Consider the following 20,867-nt stretch of genomic DNA (forward strand, 5'->3'; position numbering starts at 1 on the left):
CGTATGTCCGTAAACCTGTCACAGTGGTTGGCAAGCCCTTGGTGAACCATGGAGAAATACCCCTTTTGGTTTATAAATTCTGAGCCCTGGTTGGGGATGAGGGAAAATAATGGGCACATGGGTCCCATCAGTTGCCCCAACACAGTTTGGAAACTCCATATGTACAGAGATTTCAATAATCTTCTGAGCATTAGTAACTTTATAACCCAGTGCAACAAGACCTTATGCCTGGTATATCAAATATGTATGACAATGGCTCCAACAGTCAATCTCCCTACTTTGAATTGGTTGGCTATGGACCAGTAGCATTAGGGGGTGGCTAGCTTCCAAATGGCATTGGCGACCAGCTTCTCCACAATTATGGGGCACCACATGTTGACACGCTGCCTTTGTAGCTCTGGGGCTAATTCAACACATATCTCAAAAAAGGCTGCCTTTGCCATCCTCAAATTCTTACACCACTGCTGCTCACTCCAGGTTTGCAGAATGATCCTTTCTCACCAGTCAACACTGATTTCCCAATTCCAGAAATGGTGCTGCATGCTGTGAAGCTGCTCAAGGAATAGCTCCTGTAATATCAGTTGCTTGGTGATGTCCTCTTCTTCCTCCTCCTCGTCCCACTTTCTCTGCCACCGCCACTGAAACTCCTGCTGCTGCTGCTGGAGGAACTGGTTGTTGTTGCCAGATCATCTGCTTGGTGGTGTGGTAGGCAAAGTCCAAAAACGCACATCAGAAAAAATAATCCCAACTATACATATAAAATGATGGGGTCTAAATTAGCTGTTAGCACTCAAGAAAGATCTTGGAGCCATGATGGATAGTTCCCTGAAAATATGCAGTGGCAGTCAAAAATGCGAACAGATTGTTAGGAACCATTAGGAAAGGGATAGATAATAAAATAGAAAATATCCTAATGCCAGGATACAAATCCATAGTATGCCCAAACATTGAATACCTTGTGCAGTTCTGGTCACTCCATCTCAAAAAAAGTTATATTAGAATTGGAAAGGGTGAAGAAAAGGGCAACAAAAATTATTATGGAACAGCTTTCATATGAGAAAAGATTAAAAAGACTGGGACTGTTCAGCTTAGGAAAGAGATGACTAAGGGGAGGTATGAGAGAGGTCTATGAAATTATGACTGGTGTGGAGAAAGTGAACAGGGAAGTGTTATTTACCCCTTCATGTGACACAAGAGCTAGGGGCTGTCCCACTGAAATTAATAAGCAGCAGGTTTAAAACAAACAAAAGGAAGTACTTCTTCATACAATGCAGTCAACCTATTGAACTCATTGTCAGGGGATGCTGTGAAGGCCAAAATTATAACTGGTTAAAAAAAAGAATTAGAAAAGTTCAGGACAGGTCCATCAATGGCTATTAGACAAGATGCTCAGGGATGCAACCCCATGCTCCGGGTGTCTCTAAACCTCCAACTGCCAGAAGCTGGGACTGGACGACAGGGGATGGATCACCCGATAATTGCCCTGTTCTGTTCATTCCCTCTGAAGCATCTGGCATTGGCCACTGTCAGAGACAGGATACTGGGCTAGATGGACCATTGGTCTGTCCCAATATGGCCATAGTTATGGTCTTATGTGCATCTACTACACTGCACTGATGCAGCCTTGCAAAATGTCCATACTAGCTGTCTGATAATAGAAAGAAAAAAGGAAAAAAATCTTAAACTCTGAAACTGAATAGTTCCATCAGATCCAGTGCTGGCTAGTTTAACCATGAAAACTAAAAGCATTGTCCCCTTGGAAAAAATGTAGTTCACAGGTATTGGAGGCTTTTACTGAGCTGTGACAGTACTATACTATACAGTATCTTTAACTCAGTAAAAGCTTCCAGTGGTTTTAACCTACAGTATCCTAAAGCATCTTCTAATCAAGTGACTCTGGAAATGCAGCCAGATGATCTTATGCTGTTTTGCAATTACTGCTTAGACAGTTCATGAATTTAAAGACTTACCAATAGCAGAAGAGAAATTGCAAGAATATTTGCTACTTCTCTGTCATTTAGCTATGCAAATCCACTGGGCCAGACAACCCTGATCTGGGGACTTATAATAATATAATTAATGGAGATATCCCATCTCCTAGAACTAGAAGGGACCTTGAAAGGTCATTGAGTCCAGCCTCCTGCCTTCACTAGCAGGACCAAGTACTGATTTTGCCCCAGATCCCTAAGTGGCCCCCTCAAGGATTGAACTCTCAACCTTGGGTTTAGCAGGCCAATGCTCAATCCACTAGAGCTATCCTCCCCCCCCCCTCCACTGATTCAAAATCCACTGAAATCAATGGAAAGACTCCCGTATATTTCAATAGGCTTTGGTTGTGGAAGGGATAGGCAACCACCTTACCAGAACAGGGTATGTAGCCCCTCAAAGAATGGTGGACAGATCTCAAGTAAATGGCAAGACTCCACACTCAAGCATGTCTTTATGGCTCATCAGGCCCATGTTTACCCATGCAGTAGCCACTGGGGCTTGAGTCTCTCCTTGGCTGACAACCCTGAAACACAGTTAGTTGTCAGTCAGGGAGACTGATGTAGCCCCTTTAGGGTCCCCCAGCTGCCTGCAATCAGCCAGGAGAACCAACCCCACCATCTGGATTTTGAAGAGGCGCTGCACACGTCAGGGCCTCCCTAACACCACTCCCAAGTGCCCAGCAGGGCATGAGTCCATGACTTCCCATGCAGAAGAGGCCAGTATGGACAGCCAGGTCCAGACTACGCAGCATGGACAAGGAGTGCCACAACTCTCGGGAACTGAAGAGGCTTCTGTGGGTGCAGGGCCAGGCAGCTTTGCCTGCTCTGTGCTGTGGAGGCTGCTAGGTTCAAGATTTAACCAAATTTACTTATGTTTGCCATGGTAACTAAACTTAAGAGATCAGAATTCTTAGTAGATTGTAAAGTCACAAAAGAGTTCTTTTGGGGTGAAATTCATCTGCCAGTGAAAGCCCACACAAGCCCTCTGTGCTGATCCAGACCTGTCATACCTGCTTGGGGAACGGGACATGGATAGAGCACCTGTACAAAGAAGACCTCTCTCTCCTTCTTCACTGAGGAAGTGGGCTCCACGTTAGCTCTGAATAGGCCAGCATGGAGGGAAGTGTCGGGGGTGGGGTAGTTTTGTAGTCCTGGATTGCTGAGTATGTTGATCTAGTGCTGGAAACCCCATCTGGGGCTTGGAGGAACAGCAGCTGCTTTTCCAGTCCCTAGATTGGAAGAATATTCATGGAAACGCTGCACTTGGAGTCCCATGGCCTGCCCCTGGGCTAAAGGATGGACTCACCACAACCCCACTTAGTTTCCTGTACAAAGCAAATTTACTCGTGCTTGTGTGTGTGTGTGTGTGTGTGTGTGGAGGGGGGATTTCATCCTTGATTTGTATGTGCAACTGTCAGTTGTCACTCAGGCAGAACTCCTGTTGAAATCAATTGGAGTCTTGCCTGGATGCAAAGTACAAGATTTATCCTGTTATTAGCATTAGTGGCAGTTTCATGCACACATCAGAAAGAGGCTACTTCTTAGAGCTAGCAGGATCTTGAGGGCCTGTTGTTAATGTTAATTTGAAAACTGCGCTGGCACATTATGTTCAGGAAATCCAGTACCACAGGGTTAACCATCCGCCTTTTACTGAATGCAAGGCAGTGAGGAAATTCATTGCTAGGTGCTGTCTCTAATTATTTAAAAGATAATTTGCATGTTACACAGAGACAAATTATCTCCCAGGTGACAGCTGTTTCACTGTGTCCATTCCTGGCAATGGATGTCATGCCGGGAAAATCTGAATAGACACAAAGGGATTAAAATAGAGCTAGGACTTTCTTGCCTTACAGTGAGGGCCTTCCCCAAGTCAGAGTTATCATAAAAAAGGAACAGAGGGAAAATACATATTGCAAAAGTACAGTAAGTATGAGAAATGTAACTGATTAGACTGTGAGCTCTTTTATAGGCCTACTTCTCATTTACAATAGGGTCCCTTTACACCACTCTGGCCACGTCAAAGGGCCTTAAAATGGGTGTAAATGTAATGTACTTAACATCAATGAGAATCTTGTGCTCTCTGACTGCAGGACCGTAAAGTTATTATGACACTGCATTTTTTCTTTGGATAAAAGCCTCAAGGCTTGAGACTTAATCTCACAAGAGATGCAGAAACATAATGCTTTATATTTTCTTTCTTTCTAATGGGTAGCTTTTAAAAAGATATATATTATGGAATACTTTCAAAGTTCTATGCAAGTGACGTACTCTACAGGAAGATGCATGACTGACAGGGATATCAGGGACAGTTGCAGATTGCCCCATCTCAATAGAATTATTTATTATAGAAAAAGCAGGTAGCACCACCTATTACTAAAGTTGCCCGACACTTCCCATTGTAAGATCCTTTTTTCAGTTGCTTATAATTTTGCCAAACTTTCAACATTTGGGCGGAATTCTTCTATGTCTGTTGTCTGTTAGGACTGAAGTTTTTGGAAAATTTCAGCCAAAACAGTTCAGCCATTTCCAAGAATGAGACTAGGGAAAAATACTTGTTTTCTCCATGTTAAACATTTTTGGCAACCTTTTCTTGAGAAGCTTCACTGCCTCATGCTTTGGGGCAGAGCCTTGAAATTTGGCAGAGGGGTGGTGCTGAGGATAATACTACCACCACCCGCACTGGGGTGTTGTGAAAATAAATTAATGTTTATGAAGCCCTCAGATACTCTAGTGTTGAGAGCCACAGAAAAGCCCATGAGGAAATTAATAATTCTGTCTTCAGAGCAAGGTTTGAATAGTGTGAAGTAAATACGGCCTGGGGCCACACAATGAACAATGAGGGGAAAACAAAATATTGAAAAGCTGCTCAGTAAGGGAGAACTGTCTATCCCGTGCATGGAATGAGGTGGGGTCCTGTGGAAAAAATAGTATGTCATCAAGTATGCACAAGGAACCTTAATTCTGGCATATCCTAATTTTGGAGTTCTTGACTTTGTAACATTAATGATGTTCTTCTAATGTAATTTTATATGTGAGTGTGTGTGTTGTGATTTATAAAATATTTAAAGAATATACTAATACAGGGGTCAGCAACCTTTCAGAAGTGGTGTGCCGAGTCTTCATTTATTCACTCTAATGTAAGGTTTCGCGTGCCAGTAATACATGTTAACGTTTTTAGAAGGTCTCTTTCTATAAGTCTATAATATATAACTAAACTATTGTTGTATGTAAAGTAAATAAGGTTTTTTGAATGTTTAAGAAACTTCATTTAAAATTAAATTAAAATGCAGAGCCCCTCGGACCGGTGGCCATGACCCGGCCAGTGTAAGTGCCACTGAAAATCAGCTCGCGTGCCATCTTTGGCACGCATGCCAGAGGTTGCCTACCCCGTACTAATAACTATGGTGACTTTGTGCTCTTAACTTTGTCCTCATTCACATCGTGTCATCAGGCATGAATTCACTGATACATGTACAGATTAGGAAAGTGAACTAATAACACCAATTACTCCCCTCTTGACTAAACATTATGTTCACCTTCTGCAACAAGTCAACAACATTGAACTTGATAGAAGATTAAGATATTTTCAAACTTTTCAAAAAACAAACAAAAGGATTACTGAGAAGATGTAGCAGTACTTCCTGGAACAAAAATGACCTTAAACTGTGTTGTGTGGCTGGATAGCTCCTTTATAAAATGGCAATAGTATATCATAGTCTACGTTATACATTCTCATTCACAAGGAATCCACCAATATGGAAATGGGCTACTGGGTAACCATGGCCACCAGCACTTATGTAGGCAACTCACCAAATAGAAATTTTGAGACCAAAGAATTCCCGCTATATATAGCCAGGATTCTGTCAGATGGAGGTTGTTCTACCTCCATCTGACAGAAGCTGCTCACTGTACCATATTGCTTTGAGGAAGGCCTGCCACTTTGGTTTTTGCGGGCAATTTGTTTCCATCTTTTTCTCTCTTGTTATATCTTCTCTATTGCCTCAGACCTCCCTCTTCCCTGGCCGGCTGTAGAGGAACAGACTACAGTGGGAGGAGGCAAGAGCAGCTGAGTTCTGTCTGCTAGTGTCTCCTTCCCCCTGCTGCAGTAGAGTGTCTTTCCCTTGGCTCCTCAACAAGCAATTTGAGCATGTGGCTTAGCTCCTCGTGCGAAGGCATTTCAGCCACCAGATAATCCAAGGTTACACAGAGAAAGGCAAGGCCTGTGGGACATGTGGCCAGACCTTGACTGAAGCTGGGGATTCTTCCTGCATGTGTGACTCTCCTGGGATAAGATAAGGTAACCTTGTCTGCCCCAATCACCCCTGTTACCCCTGTGATACTGGCTGCCCCAAATCCTCCCATTGTGTTCATTCAAGGGGTCTTCATCTATCTAGAGATTGAAAATGTACCTCTTACGAAAGGTTTGTGCCTTGTCCTTAATTTGCAACCCCGACAACTGGCTTGTGGTTTCTATGGGGATTCTTTCTGGAGGGATCCCAGGATCCCAGCATGAAGATAAGGACACAGGTGCTTTAGAAGCAAAGGAGACATATAGGTTCGTGGGTGTAATTACAGAGAAATGACCTACATATTCAGAAAGTTAATGTCTCATCTACCCCAACCATATCTGTAATACTGTGTGCAATGTTGTTTGCACAGGATGTTCAAGGGTTTGTCAAAGTGTGGAGGAAGACAGCAAAGTTCATTGGATGGGGGGGGGGGAGCGGGGGGAGGACCTGCCTTATGGGCATAGACTTCAAGAGTCAAATATGTTAAGCCTTAAAAAAGGGTGATTGAGAGGGGACTTAAGCCTGGTGTATAAGTACTTGATGGGCTCATACAAAGAATCTAGGGCAAGAACTGTTCACACTACAGGCTAAAGGTACAATACAAGACGGAGAATTAAAGCTCAAAGAAGTTCAGACCAGATATCCATATCCATTAAGGCTTATTTCAAAAGGTTATTAGCGTGTGCCTGGGTGGGAAGGAGCGGGGGGGAAGCTACCGGGATGCTCTGTGCAAGAACAAAGTAAACAATGCTGTTCTCTGATGGCAGTTGAGAGCCTTTGCTAGGATGAATAATTAGCCATCTCTTGCTCTCTCTCACTTCCTTTTACTGGTAATTCCTTCTAAGCAGTAGGCTACAATTACTGTTTTTCTCAGCCACAGATTTTCTTATGTGAAGTTTCAACCACTGCATTTTGGAGCAGGGGTAGGAAGCCCTGACTGAAGTGTGCTGTGCCAGTGTCAGCTTCTTCCTGTTATTACTTTTACATTCAAAGAATGCCTCCATCACCCCCAAAGGACTCAACAGTGCTGAGATACCTGGGGGGGTGGAGACACCTAGGTATGCAATAAGGGCGCCTTTACTTCAATGAAGGCAAACACCAGCCCCTATGTCATTCCCCTGGGCATCCCAATGTGAAATCCTGATATGTACAGTGAGAATCCTTTAATTTTTAGGAAGCAAAACCAATTCAACTGGTGTTAGCTGTTGGAACCCATCATAGTGATTTCATTTTGCCCAGCTGTCTGAACACAAGTATCCTGTAAACAGTAAATGTTAATGAGGCCAATGTAAACAAGGTAGCCCATTTCAAACAGTTGACAAGAAGATGTGAGTATCAGCGGGGGAAATTAGGAAATTTTGGAATTTTGTTCGGTGGAAAAACATCACAATTTTGAAGTGTCGACATTTTGGAATTTCGCAAGGAATGGGAATTCTGGGGTCTGAACACCTCTAATTGAGACATTTTATTGCTTTGTTTTGTTTTTTAATACATGGTGAGAGTTCTCTCTTCCTCATATGTCCCACGGAGTAAATCCAAAAACATGCAGTCAGAAGTGATTCATGCTCTCAATACAGCACTATTTATTCATCTGGTGGTGCATTTTGGCATCTACAAGATGACATGTCCTTGCAAAGCTCATCAGTATCAATTACAGGTTTGACCAAAATTGTAAGTGTAGAATTTCTGCCACTACTATAAATACTGCTGAACCTGTTACCTGCCTCCTCTCATACAGAAAGCTTTAGCGACCATGTTGCTATTGAAATCATGATTCTGCCATCCACTGCCACTTCTGATATTACTGCCTTATGATGTCAGCATCACCACTAATACTGATGGATCTTTACAAGAGAGAATGAATCAGTGGATGGAGAAACAGAGGAACCAGAAGGGGTCCTGAACTTGGCTGAGTGGTGTATATAAAACCATGTCTAACATGAAAGAATGAAAGTCAATAAAACAAGCTAACGATCCGTCCTTCTCTGAATTGCTGCAGAGTTGTATAGGCACTTTAGACAGCAGCAGAGGAAAAGGGAACAACTGCTGCTTCTGCCAAGGTCAAAAAACAATTGCTAACCATTCATCTTTCCTTTTGCTGCCACTGGTGTGACCCTTGCTAGTATGTCTAACAACAAGTGACAGTGTAACCATGTCTGGGCCCATAACAAAGGCAAAAGTGTCGGGAACATTTTGTGGTTCATGGTAAAGATGTGGCCACAGCTGCGTGCACACACTGTAACACAAATATAAGCAATTAAAAAGACTGATGACATCTAACTACAACCAGGTTATTGAATCACTTTCATGGTAAATCTAAAAATGTATTAACTGAGCAGTATCAGTGAAAATGTAAAGAACGTTGCCATCTTAGTCCATCCCTACTATAGTGATCTCATTCTCCCTCAGAATCTTATTCTTTAGCTGCTATTGGTAACACACTCTTTACTTTAACTTTACATTTGCTATGTGCCCTACCTTTTCTGTAAATCAAAATTAACCTTTCCCGTAAATAAAAACCAATCTCTGATATATTAATAAATCAGAAACTTCACAATCCTCTATGTAGATTGCCATAGGAAAGACTTCCCTAGAGAAAAATGGTTCGTACTTGCATAGAAACATTGACCTGGAAACATTAAAAACTTATGAGTTCAAGTAATACATTACTGTGGGTTTTTTTTCATCTGGTTCAACCCTATCTTCTTGCACAGGGTGGGGAGAACAGGCCAGCCAAATAGCTAAATGCCAGAATATTTAGATGGAAGAGAGATCTCAGGAGGAGAAATAATACCCCACACATCTGAGGGTTCTTGACAAGATGCAAGTCCAGTCCTGGCTAAGGGAATGGGAATACTTTTCAAAGGACTTCACTATTTAAGGTGACACTTAGTAACATGTTCCTCCCCAAAATGAATACAAAAAAACCTTCCACCATTAACTGAGGAGGGGAGGGATAGCTTAGTGGTTTGAGCATTGGCCTGCTAAACCCAGGGTTGTGAGTTCCCTCCTTGAGGGGGCCATTTAGGGATCTGGGGCAAAAATCTGTCTGGGGATTGGTCCTGCTTTGAGCAGGGGATGGGACTAGATGACCTCCTGAGGCCCCTTCCAACCCTGATATTCTATTCTATGTACGCCAGCTAACAAATGTACATGGCGCTATGTGGCCCAGCATTCTCATGCAAAACAGCACCTAGCACAGTGGGGTCCCGTTCCATGACTAGGGCTCCTAGCCACTATAGTAATGCTAATAATAATAATAACATTAATTATAATAAAGCAGGCTGGTATCAGACTGCTTGGGAAAAACAACATACTGCCTAAACAAGAGGCAAAAACCTGTCTACTGGCAGACATGAAACTGCCTTGACTGCTTCGAGAAATGTAACTTCAAAACCCACAGGGTGGCAATACTGGATTAGTTCACTGGTCCATCTAATCTGATTGTGCCCCTGGAAGTGACTAGTACCTAATGTTTAATAGGCAAGAGGGCCTTGTCCTTAATGCAGCTCTGCAACTGTTCAATGCTTAATATGTGCAATAAAGTACTTCCTGAAAGAGGGAATCAGTCTTATGCTCTGAAGTATATGATCTGGTTCCTTTCTTATCATTGTTTCAGGCTGCACAACTGAAATTATTATTCATCTTCAAAGACAAAATATTTTCTTAAAACGGAGTTAAGGCTGTAAATGCTCATTTGTTCTTTAGTAAAAAGCCTTATTGGAACCTTGCAATTATATTAAAAACAAATAAAACAAAACAAAACTGGAAGCCAGGAAATTCTAAGTGAGGGTTATATTTAAATTTTTGAAAGTCTGGTTCCTGTGATTTTCAGGAAGCATTCCCACATCCCCATGTTTATCAGTGCACAACTGCTTTGGTACATTAAGAAAGAGGGCTTTCAAAGTCTTTGAAATCAGCAGGAGTGCAGAAGTTGGGGAAATATATATGCTGATTGTAAAATTTCTAAAGTTTGTAAAGAGCTCACAAGCTTCTGAGAAGTTCAAAAGATTCTGAGTGGGTATCTCCAACATGAACCATGCAACAATTCCAAAAATAAGCACACAGAACCATAGGAATTGCCAGACTGGATCAGACATGTGGTCCTTCTAGACCAATGCCCTGACTCAGACAGTGGCCAGCACCAGATGCTTCAGAGGAATGTGCAAGAAATCTGGAATAACCTGCCCATAGGGAAAGTTTCTTCCTAACTCTAAATAGTCAGGATTGGTTTCTGCCCTGAAGCAGGGAGGTTTATATCACTTCCAAAACTCTTGGTTTTTAATTCTTACTATACTATCTCTGGATATTCTTGCTATCAATATAAATGTCCAATTCTTTTTTGAATCCGGCTAAGCTTTTGGCCTCAATGTTATCTTGTGGCAGTGATTTCTACAATGAATTGTGCGCAGTGTGAAAAAATATTTCCTTTTTCACTTTTCAATTTCAGTGAACACCCCCCTTTGTTCTTGTGTTTGGAGAAAAGGCAAACAGAGGCTCCCAATCAACGTTCTAAATACCATTTTTTATATCTTTATCCCTCTTATTCATCTCCTCTCCAAAGTACACAGTTCCAGTCTTTTCAATCTCCCTTCGTATGAGTTTTCCCATGCCTCTAATGATTCTCCCTGCCCATATCTGAAGCCCTCCCTTTCTGACAGATACTGAAGATTGAAGATACTGAATCAGGGTGACTAGAACTGAATATAGCTATCCTGGTATGGGCTCGCTTTTGATTTACATAATGGCATTGTAATATAGACAGTATTATGCTTTATCCCATTTTGCTTTTTCAACTGCTACTGCACATTGAGTAGAGATTTTTCACTGAACAGTCTGCTGTGAAGACCTGGTCTTTTTCTTGAGTTGTTGCAGCTAATTTAGCATCCATTAAGGTGAATGAGTAGTTCAGATTATTCTTTCCTATGTTAATTATTTTACAGTTGTGAACATTAAATTTCATCTGCCACCATGCTGCCAATTCACAAGTTTGGATACATCCTGTGAAATTACTCTCTGTCTTGTCTAGTCTTGACTAACCTAAATAATTTTGTTTTATCTGCAAATTTTGCCACCATCTGCAAACATTTATAAATATACTAAACAGGACCGGATCTATTTTGGAATCTTTTAGCACCCCACTGTTAACCTTTTACCATAATGAAAATTTACTATCCACTCCTACTCTTCATTTTTTGTCTTTTAGTCAGTTTCTGTTCCAGGACAATCCTTGGTGCCTCTCACACCATGACTACTTAGGTTCTTTAGTAGACTCTTGTGAGGGATTTTATCGAAGACTTTTAGAAAGTCCAAATAAATTATGTCAACTAGTTCTTTTTTATCCACTATTTTACTGACATAGTCAAAGAATTCTAATACAGAACTGATGCATAACTTTCCTTTGCAGAAGCTATCTTCGAAAGCACTGGCTCTGACTGAGGACTGCTAAATAAAATAAATGTAGAGTGTCTATAGGCCAAGGCACTTTTGAGATATGACATTGCTAAAACGCATCAGAAGACTTCAAACACACTTTCTCTCATTTTTCAAACACTCATATCCCCAAAATACCTTGTTTAATTAGTTAAAAATTTCCAAAAGGAACAAAAAATTATCTGGAAGGAGACATAAGAAACAGAAATAACCAGGCCTCTTTTCCAAAACAGGGTTTACTGTCTCTTATCATTTGAGAGAAGAATTTTGGAACTGGGCTCTGCCTCAGAATTCCTAGTCCAAAAGACTTCCTCATACCTAACCACAGATGGGACAAGGAGATCAGCTTTATAGAGAATCCACATAACCATCCCCCTGCTGAGAACTGGTAGGGGGATCTCTGTTGTGCATCCGGGTAGAATCCAGGCAAAGTTTGCCAGCAGGAAAATTGATTTAAAGTTAAAATACTTCCCAATGGTCTGCATTTACACACAGGACATGAAAAGTCTAGAGGGGAAAGTCCATAGAGTCTGTTACATGCCAGGTAAGCAGCCACAAACTAATCAGTGCAGGAATGTCATGACTAGATCCAATTCCATACATAACACATTACTTCAAATATTTGCAATGACCTGTGACTAAAAACTGTTTCATGAAATTCAACCAAACTTTACATAAACATTCTCCTTTGCCTTCAGAGTAAGTTTGGTAATTTTGAGGCCAAATTAATTTTCCAAGCACAGGTTCCAGGGGTACTAAAATTAGGCTTTTTAAATAAAAGCTGGTTCCAACCTTAATAACACAGCAGCTACCACTCATCTATAATAAAATTTTGGGAGCAGAAAGTCTCTCTCTGAAAGACTTTTGCTGTTAGACAGCAATGAATGTCAGCCAATTTACTGAAAGATTTATATACATACATGTGTGTTTAAGAACCTTAGTTTTCCAAATATTCCAGGGCAGCAAATAGACTAGTTAGGCATAGAATACATGCTGTAATAAAAGGAAACAATAATTTTATTCAGAAATGCTCTCATCTTACCTATAAAGATCTTTGATCAATCCCTCCTTCCAGCGAGAACAAAGATTGTTAAGGACCCGCTCATGCTGGCCAAACAAACAAATGTAGTTGGAGACAGGGAAGGGCTCCTTTGAAAGGCAGGTAATGGTTTCTACCATACAGTATTGGTTGACATGTATCCTGAAGTAATTCCCCTTTGTTGCAGCCCCTGTTATGATTTCCATCCCCTGGAACAAAAATAGTATGAATATTAAGAAAACTATTTAGACTGAGGGGATTTTCCAGTTGGCACATGTATAGTATCAGCTAAAACTGATGTTACACATCCTGATAGTTACACTAGTTCTTTCTGAAACTAAGAAGATTTTAGTAGCAAATAGCAGCTTTAGGAAATGTAGTTTATAAAGCAAGGCACCTTAGTAAGGCTGATGGCATAATCATAGAAATGTAGGACTAGAAGGGATCTTGAGAGGTCATCTAGTCTAGCCCCCTGATCTGAGTCAAGACCATTTCTGACAGATGTTTGTGTAATCTATTCTTAAAAACTTCTGACAGGGATTCCCTTGGAAGCCTATTCCAGTGCTGAACTATCCTTATAATTAGAAAGTTTTTCCCTAATATCTAATTTAAATCTCCCTTACTTTAGCTTAAATCCACTACTTCTTGTTCTACCTTCAGTAGACATGGAGAACAATTGATCACTATCCTCTTTATAACAGCCCTTAACAGATTTGGAGACTGTTATCAGATCTCCCCTCCGCTTTCTTTTCTCAAGACTAAACATGCCCAGGTTTTTTAACCTTTCCTCATTGGTCAGGTTTGCTGAACCTTTGATCATTTTTGTTTCCCTCCGCACTCTCTCCAGTGTGTTAACATCTTTCTTAAAGTGTGGAGACTAGACCTGGATACAATGCTCCAGCTGAGGACTCACCAGTGTCAAGCAGAGTGGGACAATTACCTCCCATGTCTTACATGCGACACTCCTGTTAGTACACCCCAGAAAGGTATCAGCCTTTTTGCAACTGGATCACATTGTTCACTCATAGTCAATTTGAGATCCGCTATAACCCCAGCCCCCTTTTTCAGCAGTACTGTTGCCTAGCCTGTTATTCCCTATTTTGTAGTTGTACATTTGATTTTTCTTTCCTGAGTGTAGTACTTTGCACCTGGCTTTACTGAATTTTATCTTGTTGACTCAGACCAATTCTCCAAATTATCAAGGTTATTTTGAATTCTAATCCTGTCCTCCAAAGTGCTAGCAACCCCTCCCAGCATGGTGTCAGCCATAAATTTTATAAGCACTCTCTCTAATCCATTATCCATGTCATTCAAAAATATTGACTGTATTGGACCTCAAGACAGACCACTGCAAGACCCTGCTAGACACGTCCCTCCAGATTGACAGCACCCATTGATAACAACTCTTTGAGTATGGTCTTTTGATCAGTTATGCATCCACCTTATAATAATTTCATCTAGACCACATTTCCCTAATTTGCTTATGAGAAAGTCATGTGGGAATGAGTCTAACATCAAGGTATATCACGTCTACAGCTTCCCACCTATCCACTAGGCCAGTATCCCTGTCAAAGAAGGGAATCAGGCTGGTTTGGCATGATTTGTTTTTGACAAATCCATGTTGGCTATTACTTATACCGTATTATCCCCTAAGTGCTTACAAACTGATTGTTTAATAATTTGTTCCAGTAACTTTCCATTTATTGAAGTTAGTCTATAATTCCCTGGGCTCTCTTTGTTCTTTGTTGCTATATTTGCCCTTCTCCAGTTTTCTGGGATCTCAACCATTCTCCATGAATTCTCAAAGATAATCCAAAATTGCTTCATCTAGTTCCTTAAGTATCCTAAGATCAATTTCATTAGGCCCTGTTGACTTGAATACCTCTAACCTATCTAAATATTCTTTAACCTGTTCTTTCCCTATTTTGGCTCTTGTTCCTTCCCCCTTGTTAATATGAATTGTGTTGAATATTTGATCACTATTAATCTTTTTAGTGAATGAAGCAAAATAGGCATTAAACAATGTAGCCTGCTTGATGTCATCAGTTATTCGCTCTCCTTCCCCACTGAGTACTTATACTTTCCGTCATCTTTCTCTTGCTCCTAATGTATTAATAGAATGTCATCTTATTGCCTTTTATATGCCTCTTGCTAGGTGTGCCTGAGGCCTTCTGATTTCGTGAATTAGCCTTTTTGATTTTGTCCCTGCTATTTCTTTGTACTCCTCTTCAGCAATCTGTCCATGTTTCCACTTTTTGTAGGACTCCCTTTTGATTTTCAGGTTTTTAAAGACCTCCTGATGGAGCCACGTTGGCTTCTTACTACTCGTCCTATCTTTCCTTTGCATCAAGATAGTTTTCTGTTGCATCTTTAATATTGTTGCTTTGAGAAACTACCAGCTCTTCTGAACTCCTTTCTCCCTTAGAATTTCTTCCCATGGGACCTCACCTACCAGGTCTCTGTGAATTTGTTAAAGTCTGCTTTTTGATGCCCATTGTCCTTAATCTGCTGCACTTGCTTCTTCCTTTCCTTCATATCATGAAATCTATCATTTCATGCTCACTTTCACCCAAACTGCCTTCAACTTTTCAGACTCACAACCATTTCCTCCCTGTTAGTCAGAATGAAGTCTAAAAATGGCCATTTGCCTGCTATGGCACCCCTTTGAAGTCAATGGGGACCTATATGGGTATAGAAGTCTGCCTGCATGCGATCATTTGGAAGATCCGGACTTAAGCTCTTCTATTTACTTTTAATATCAAAAGTAGCTTACAGTAACAAGGATTTTAAAAACTACTATTATGATGCAAAAATAGCCAAGTCAGTAACCAGACAGAAATAAAAGGAAACTCATTTAGCATTGCTAACAGTACAAGAAAAGACACAAAGTCCAGTATTTTAGTATAATTAAATTGCACAAAAATTTAGTGAATTACAAAAGAATGTAAAAGATAAAACAGGTGCATTGAGCAAATCTCTCTTAACCAAGCATTTTGGTTTTCTGCAGCGATTTTGTTGAGCAATGACCTCGATATAGGATTTATTTTATTTTATTTTATTTGCTGAAGTTGATTTGGAATTGCTATTACCCAAAGATAACAGTGACCTCATATAAATGTTAAACCGCATTAGTAAATATTCTCTTTGGTAAATCACTGTTTATTATTATTTGACATAGTTGTACTAACTTTAGAAATGCATATTACACTTTTAGCCAGCCCAGTCTATAGGGTTAAACTGTATTTATCAACTACAGTATTTAAAAATGATACTTTAGTCTTGACAAACTGCAAGAGCAGTTATCATCTATTCATGCAATTCTTTCACACTATTCATCCATTCGGGTGCTACATCTCTCTAAGTTTTTCTACACCTTCCATCACTGCTGTACTAGAGCACTTCCTAAAATTACAAAGTCAAATCCTCAACTTGTGTAAATCAACATAGTTCTGTGGAAAATAATGATGCTATATAGATTTACACCAGCTGAGGATCTGGCCCAAAAAACATACAAATGAAGGTATACTTATTGAACTCGCTTTTCCTTCTAGTCAGCAGAGGATGCTTATTGTTTCTAGTTTGTTTGAATTTTGTGAGAAATAAGCCCGCAGAGCAGCCTTTTAAACTGTCAAGAGGTAGTGTGGTCTAGTGGATATAGCACTATACTGGGACTAGGAAACCTGGTTCTACTCCCATTTCTACCACAAACATGCCATGTGACTTTGGATAAATAATTTCCCCACTCTCTTTCAGAGATGTAGTCTGTTTAATCTATTTAAATGGTAAATTCTTCATAGCAGGGCCTGTCTTTTACTCTAGCACTATGAGACCCCAATCCTCGCTGGGGACTCTAGGCTTTACTGCAACATCACTACAACTGAAATACTAATTGTGTTGGATGTTAATTCTGGTGTGATTGTGCTTGCTTTCATTTAGCCAAAATCAATCAGCTACCGAATGAATGGACAAAAGATAATCATACATTTTAAACCTCATATTTCAATGTTGTGGCCAAATATTTCACAGGTATATTTTGAGCTGTGCTCATGTTCTAGTTTTGTAAAATTAGTTGCTAGGTTACAGCAAGCTCTGTTACTCCCGCAGCACTCTGCTAATATGTTTTGCTAGTTTTTCTCATTTCTTTCTGCAGTGTGTTCTTTGATGATGTGCATGAAGTGTTTGGAATGTTTTAAAAGATGTTCTCTTTTAAGAGGACTGTGAACAAGTCAAAAGGTGCAGTGAAAGAATTCTAATAATGCTTTTGGTATTTAGAGTAGAAGAGACACTCCTTGTCAGGCCTCCCCCAAAAGGGCTATTGTAAGGTTCCTTCTGGATCCATCACACAGAACCCAAAAAAGAGGGGGACCAATTATTTGATTTTTCATAGCTTCTTCTAAGTCTATATTTCCCCCACACACACTTTAAACTCTCTATTCTTACTAAGGATCTCTGAACTTAAGGAACCAAAAGTCCTTGAAAAGCTATGGGGGTTCTGTTGGCCTCTTGCCACGAGTGAAGGTCTTGCACAGATGGTATCTTAGAGAATCAGTCCTTTTAGGTTGTTTGTGTGTATGTTGTATTTGTGGTATATGTGAATTTAAGTTTCTGGTAAATGAAGAGCTGAAAATGCCTTAAAGACACTGGTAATAAAGAATCACAGTTCATGGATCTATTGATAAAAGCCCTGATTCAGGCAAGCTTTTATGAACGTACTTAAGTCCATCACTATTCAGGACATTACTCAAGCGCATGGTACTTACGTAATGTCCTGAATAAGAATCCGTTCCTGAATCAAAGGCAAAAAAAAGAAAAATTCAGTAATAATACTTACATAATTAGGTTGTGTAATTTGTACATCCAAGCGTGTAGGGATTCCTGGTTTGGAAATATGCAAGTAATTATAACCTCCGGGTAGAACACCTCCTACCATAGACAAAACAGCTAAGATTAATATCTTTGTTAATGTTGTAAATCACAATTTATTTATTCAGTCATAAAAAAAAAGCAAGTTCCCCCCAAGTCATATGTTATTTACTAAAGAATTCCTTGGAGAAAAAAAATGTTGCTTTTTGATGGCATTCATATTGTATATGTTTTTGTATTTTTGTGTATTTCAGTGCAATAGTCACATTGGGCCAGATTCTGATCATAGTTATATTGGTGTTAAAATGGAATATAGCTACTGATTTCAACGGAATTATTCCAGATTTACAACCGTGTAAGTGACATCATAATCTGGTACATTATTAGCAAAGAATATATTCTTTATATTTCTTTTGGTAACGGTAAGATGTAATATGCAACTTAAGACAAACTAGGGATGGTGAATCTCAAAGGACACATTTTCAAAGATCCGTGCAGCATGTAACTCTTGCAAAGAACATACACACTTATGCACAAATATACATCAACAAAGCAATGGATTTGTGCATATATATATATTGCGATATCCTGTCCCTTTAAATGTTTGGACACACTGCACTTCCCCCTTCCCAGTGGCCTCATTTTCGCTGCCAGAATGATAAAGCTACCATCATAGCTGACAGCTGTGTTTCTATCAGTGCCTTGTGTGTCTATCTCCTTCTCTGCTGGGTCCAAATATTACATATTGGTTAGGAGGACCTTCTATCCCACGAGTGTCCAGTGCTCCCATTTCCTTAACAAGAAGAATAATAAACAAACAGATCCTATTTTAAGAAAGGAAAACACTTCCCCTAGAAACAAGGTGGCAGACTGCTGCTGCACTTTGCTTCAGGCATAACTGGAACCAGCCAGCTAGAGAGGAGGAAGTAGGCAATTAGAAGTAGAACCAAGGAAGAGGTTTCTGCCATTGCTGCTGAGCTGCCAGAATTGTTCAAACAGAACAGTGATGGGTAGGGTTGCCAACCCTCCAGGATTGGCCTGGAGTCTCCGGGAATTCAAGATTAATCTTTAATTAAAGATTGTCGTGTGATGAAATCTCCAGGAATACAGCCAACCAAAACTGGCAACCCTAGTGATGGGGAAACAAGAAGCCATCTTGGCTGAACCATGTGCAAGCAGGCAGGGAGACAGCTTTATCCTGCACTGAGGACTTCAGCCAGCAGAGGGTGCCGAATTGCAGCCAAAGGAAGAATTCTGCATTCTGCAGTGTAGGCACTCAGCAAGCAGAGGGCGATCAAGCACAGACAGCACTCTCGTCAACCCAAAGAAACTTCCAACAAAGTGTTTTATCTCAGTTTGATGTATTGGTTACCCATTACAAAGAAAGTGCTAAGGATGATATGCTCTCTCTTGTGAAGGGAATGGTAATAAAAGGTACAGTTTTGGAACATAAGAATCCCCAGTTTACACATTTCGTGTCATGTCAATGTGAATTATCTGTGAATCATGGTTGCATCTTATGGGGAATGCGAGTGACCTTTCCACTGCTGGTTTTAGAAGCTCTTCACAAAGATCATTGTGGCATTGTTTGGATGAAGACAATAGCCCAGAGTCATGTCTGCTGGCCAGGGATCAACAAAGACGTTGTGAGGAAGATCTAGTGCTATACTATGTGTTAGCAAATTCAGCATGATCCTCGCCCAGTTCATCTATATCCTTGGTCTTGGCCTCAGACTCCTTGGAAATATATTCACATGGACTTTGCTGGACCATGAGAAGGTTACATGCTTTTGGTTGTAGTTGATGCCCATTTGAAATGGCCATAAGTTTTCAGAATGACTTCTACTACAGCTACCAAGACCATTGGACACCTTTGTACCTTGTTTAATCATTTTAGTTTATTGTTACAGTTGGTGAGTGACAATTGATCTCAACTGTGTTCTGGAGAATTTCAGAGGTCCCTAGCTTCAAATGGAATTACTACATACACTCTGCTCCATACCATCCTGCTACAAATGGACTAGCAGAACATTTTGTACAGACACTTAACCATGCCTTAAGAGCTAACAAGTGTATTTTGAGTCATCAGCAGAAATTGGACAATTTCTTGCTTGTCTACAGAAATGCACCACATGCCACCATCCAGGAGTCACCTGCAACTCTTTTCTTGAAGTGATATTTGCGTACCTGTTGGGACCTGCTATGTCCTGATGGTGCCTTCTGTGCAGCTAAATCCCAAGCTGTGCATAATGATCAATGACGTGAGACTTGTCATAATTCTTTTGAAGTAGGAGACTTAGTGTGGACTTGCAACTATGGTTGTGGAATGAAACGGGTACCTGGAGATCTTGTAAAATGCATGGGATCTGTTTCGTTTGTGGTGAAACTATCCAGTTGTACTCTATGGATTGACATATAGATCAGTTGCAGCCTCAGCAAGTGCCAAAATCTGGGGATGTTCCAGTAGGACTTTCTGTTCCTCTGATTGAAACCTCTCCAGTTAAAACTACTAATTTTGATGGCTTGGTGGAAGAAACTTTGGTATCTGGTCTAGCTGATTCCTTACCAGATCCAACTGATTCCTTATCATCAACTGTTGCTGTTGTTCAGCACACTGCCACACCACCATTACCATGTTATCACAAAAGAGTGTGAACACCAGTGGTGCACCTGAACGTATCAATTATTTAGTTAGTGAGTTGCTATTCCAGGGCAGAATAATCCCTTGCAATTTAAGAGTCTGCGGTAGTCTATCTGTAACCTTTAATTAGGTTATAGAGTGTTTTTTGTTAGCCGTGTAAATGATAATGTATATATTTTTGTGAAGTTCTTTAAAGTAGGGTGGAGGAATGTGGTGTCCTGTCCCTTTAAACATTTGGGCACTCTGCAGTCCCCCTGCCCCAGTGAAAAGCCTCACTTACACATTGGTTTCAGTTTTGCTGCCAGAACAATAAAGCTACCACCACAGCAGACAGCTGTTTTTCTATCTCCTTCTCTGCTGGTCCAAATAGAACATAGATCAGACATACTACATGTGCAAATAGATCAGAGGGAACATTGCACTTGCAATTACCCCATTTGCACACACTACTGTGATTTTTTATGGGCCCAAAGGCCTGCATGCATTGGCTGAAATCATGCCTGTACACAGGGCCAACACAGGGTCTGTGAACCAGTTAACTCAGACTTGAGGGCTAGTGCTGGCTCTCTGTGTAGGGGTGAATTTCACACAATGTGGTTCATCCATTGGAAAGG

The 20,867-nt window shown here is 40.5% G+C and overlaps 1 protein-coding gene across 1 annotated transcript in view; it reads right to left on the reverse strand.

Annotated features, from left to right (window-relative positions):
* Positions 1–20,867, reverse strand: part of CFAP61 (cilia and flagella associated protein 61) — a 184,521-nt gene that overhangs the window by 24,939 nt on the left and 138,715 nt on the right. Inside the window, exons 24-25 of the mRNA XM_054021574.1 lie at positions 17,581–17,672; positions 12,753–12,958 (exon numbers count right to left, since the gene is read on the reverse strand). Coding sequence (XP_053877549.1) covers positions 12,753–12,958; positions 17,581–17,672 — 298 coding nt within the window. The remainder of the gene's footprint in view (positions 1–12,752; positions 12,959–17,580; positions 17,673–20,867) is intronic.

This window comes from Malaclemys terrapin, chromosome 3 (assembly GCF_027887155.1).
Source record: "Malaclemys terrapin pileata isolate rMalTer1 chromosome 3, rMalTer1.hap1, whole genome shotgun sequence".
In the NCBI taxonomy this organism is placed as follows: Eukaryota; Metazoa; Chordata; order Testudines; family Emydidae; genus Malaclemys; species Malaclemys terrapin.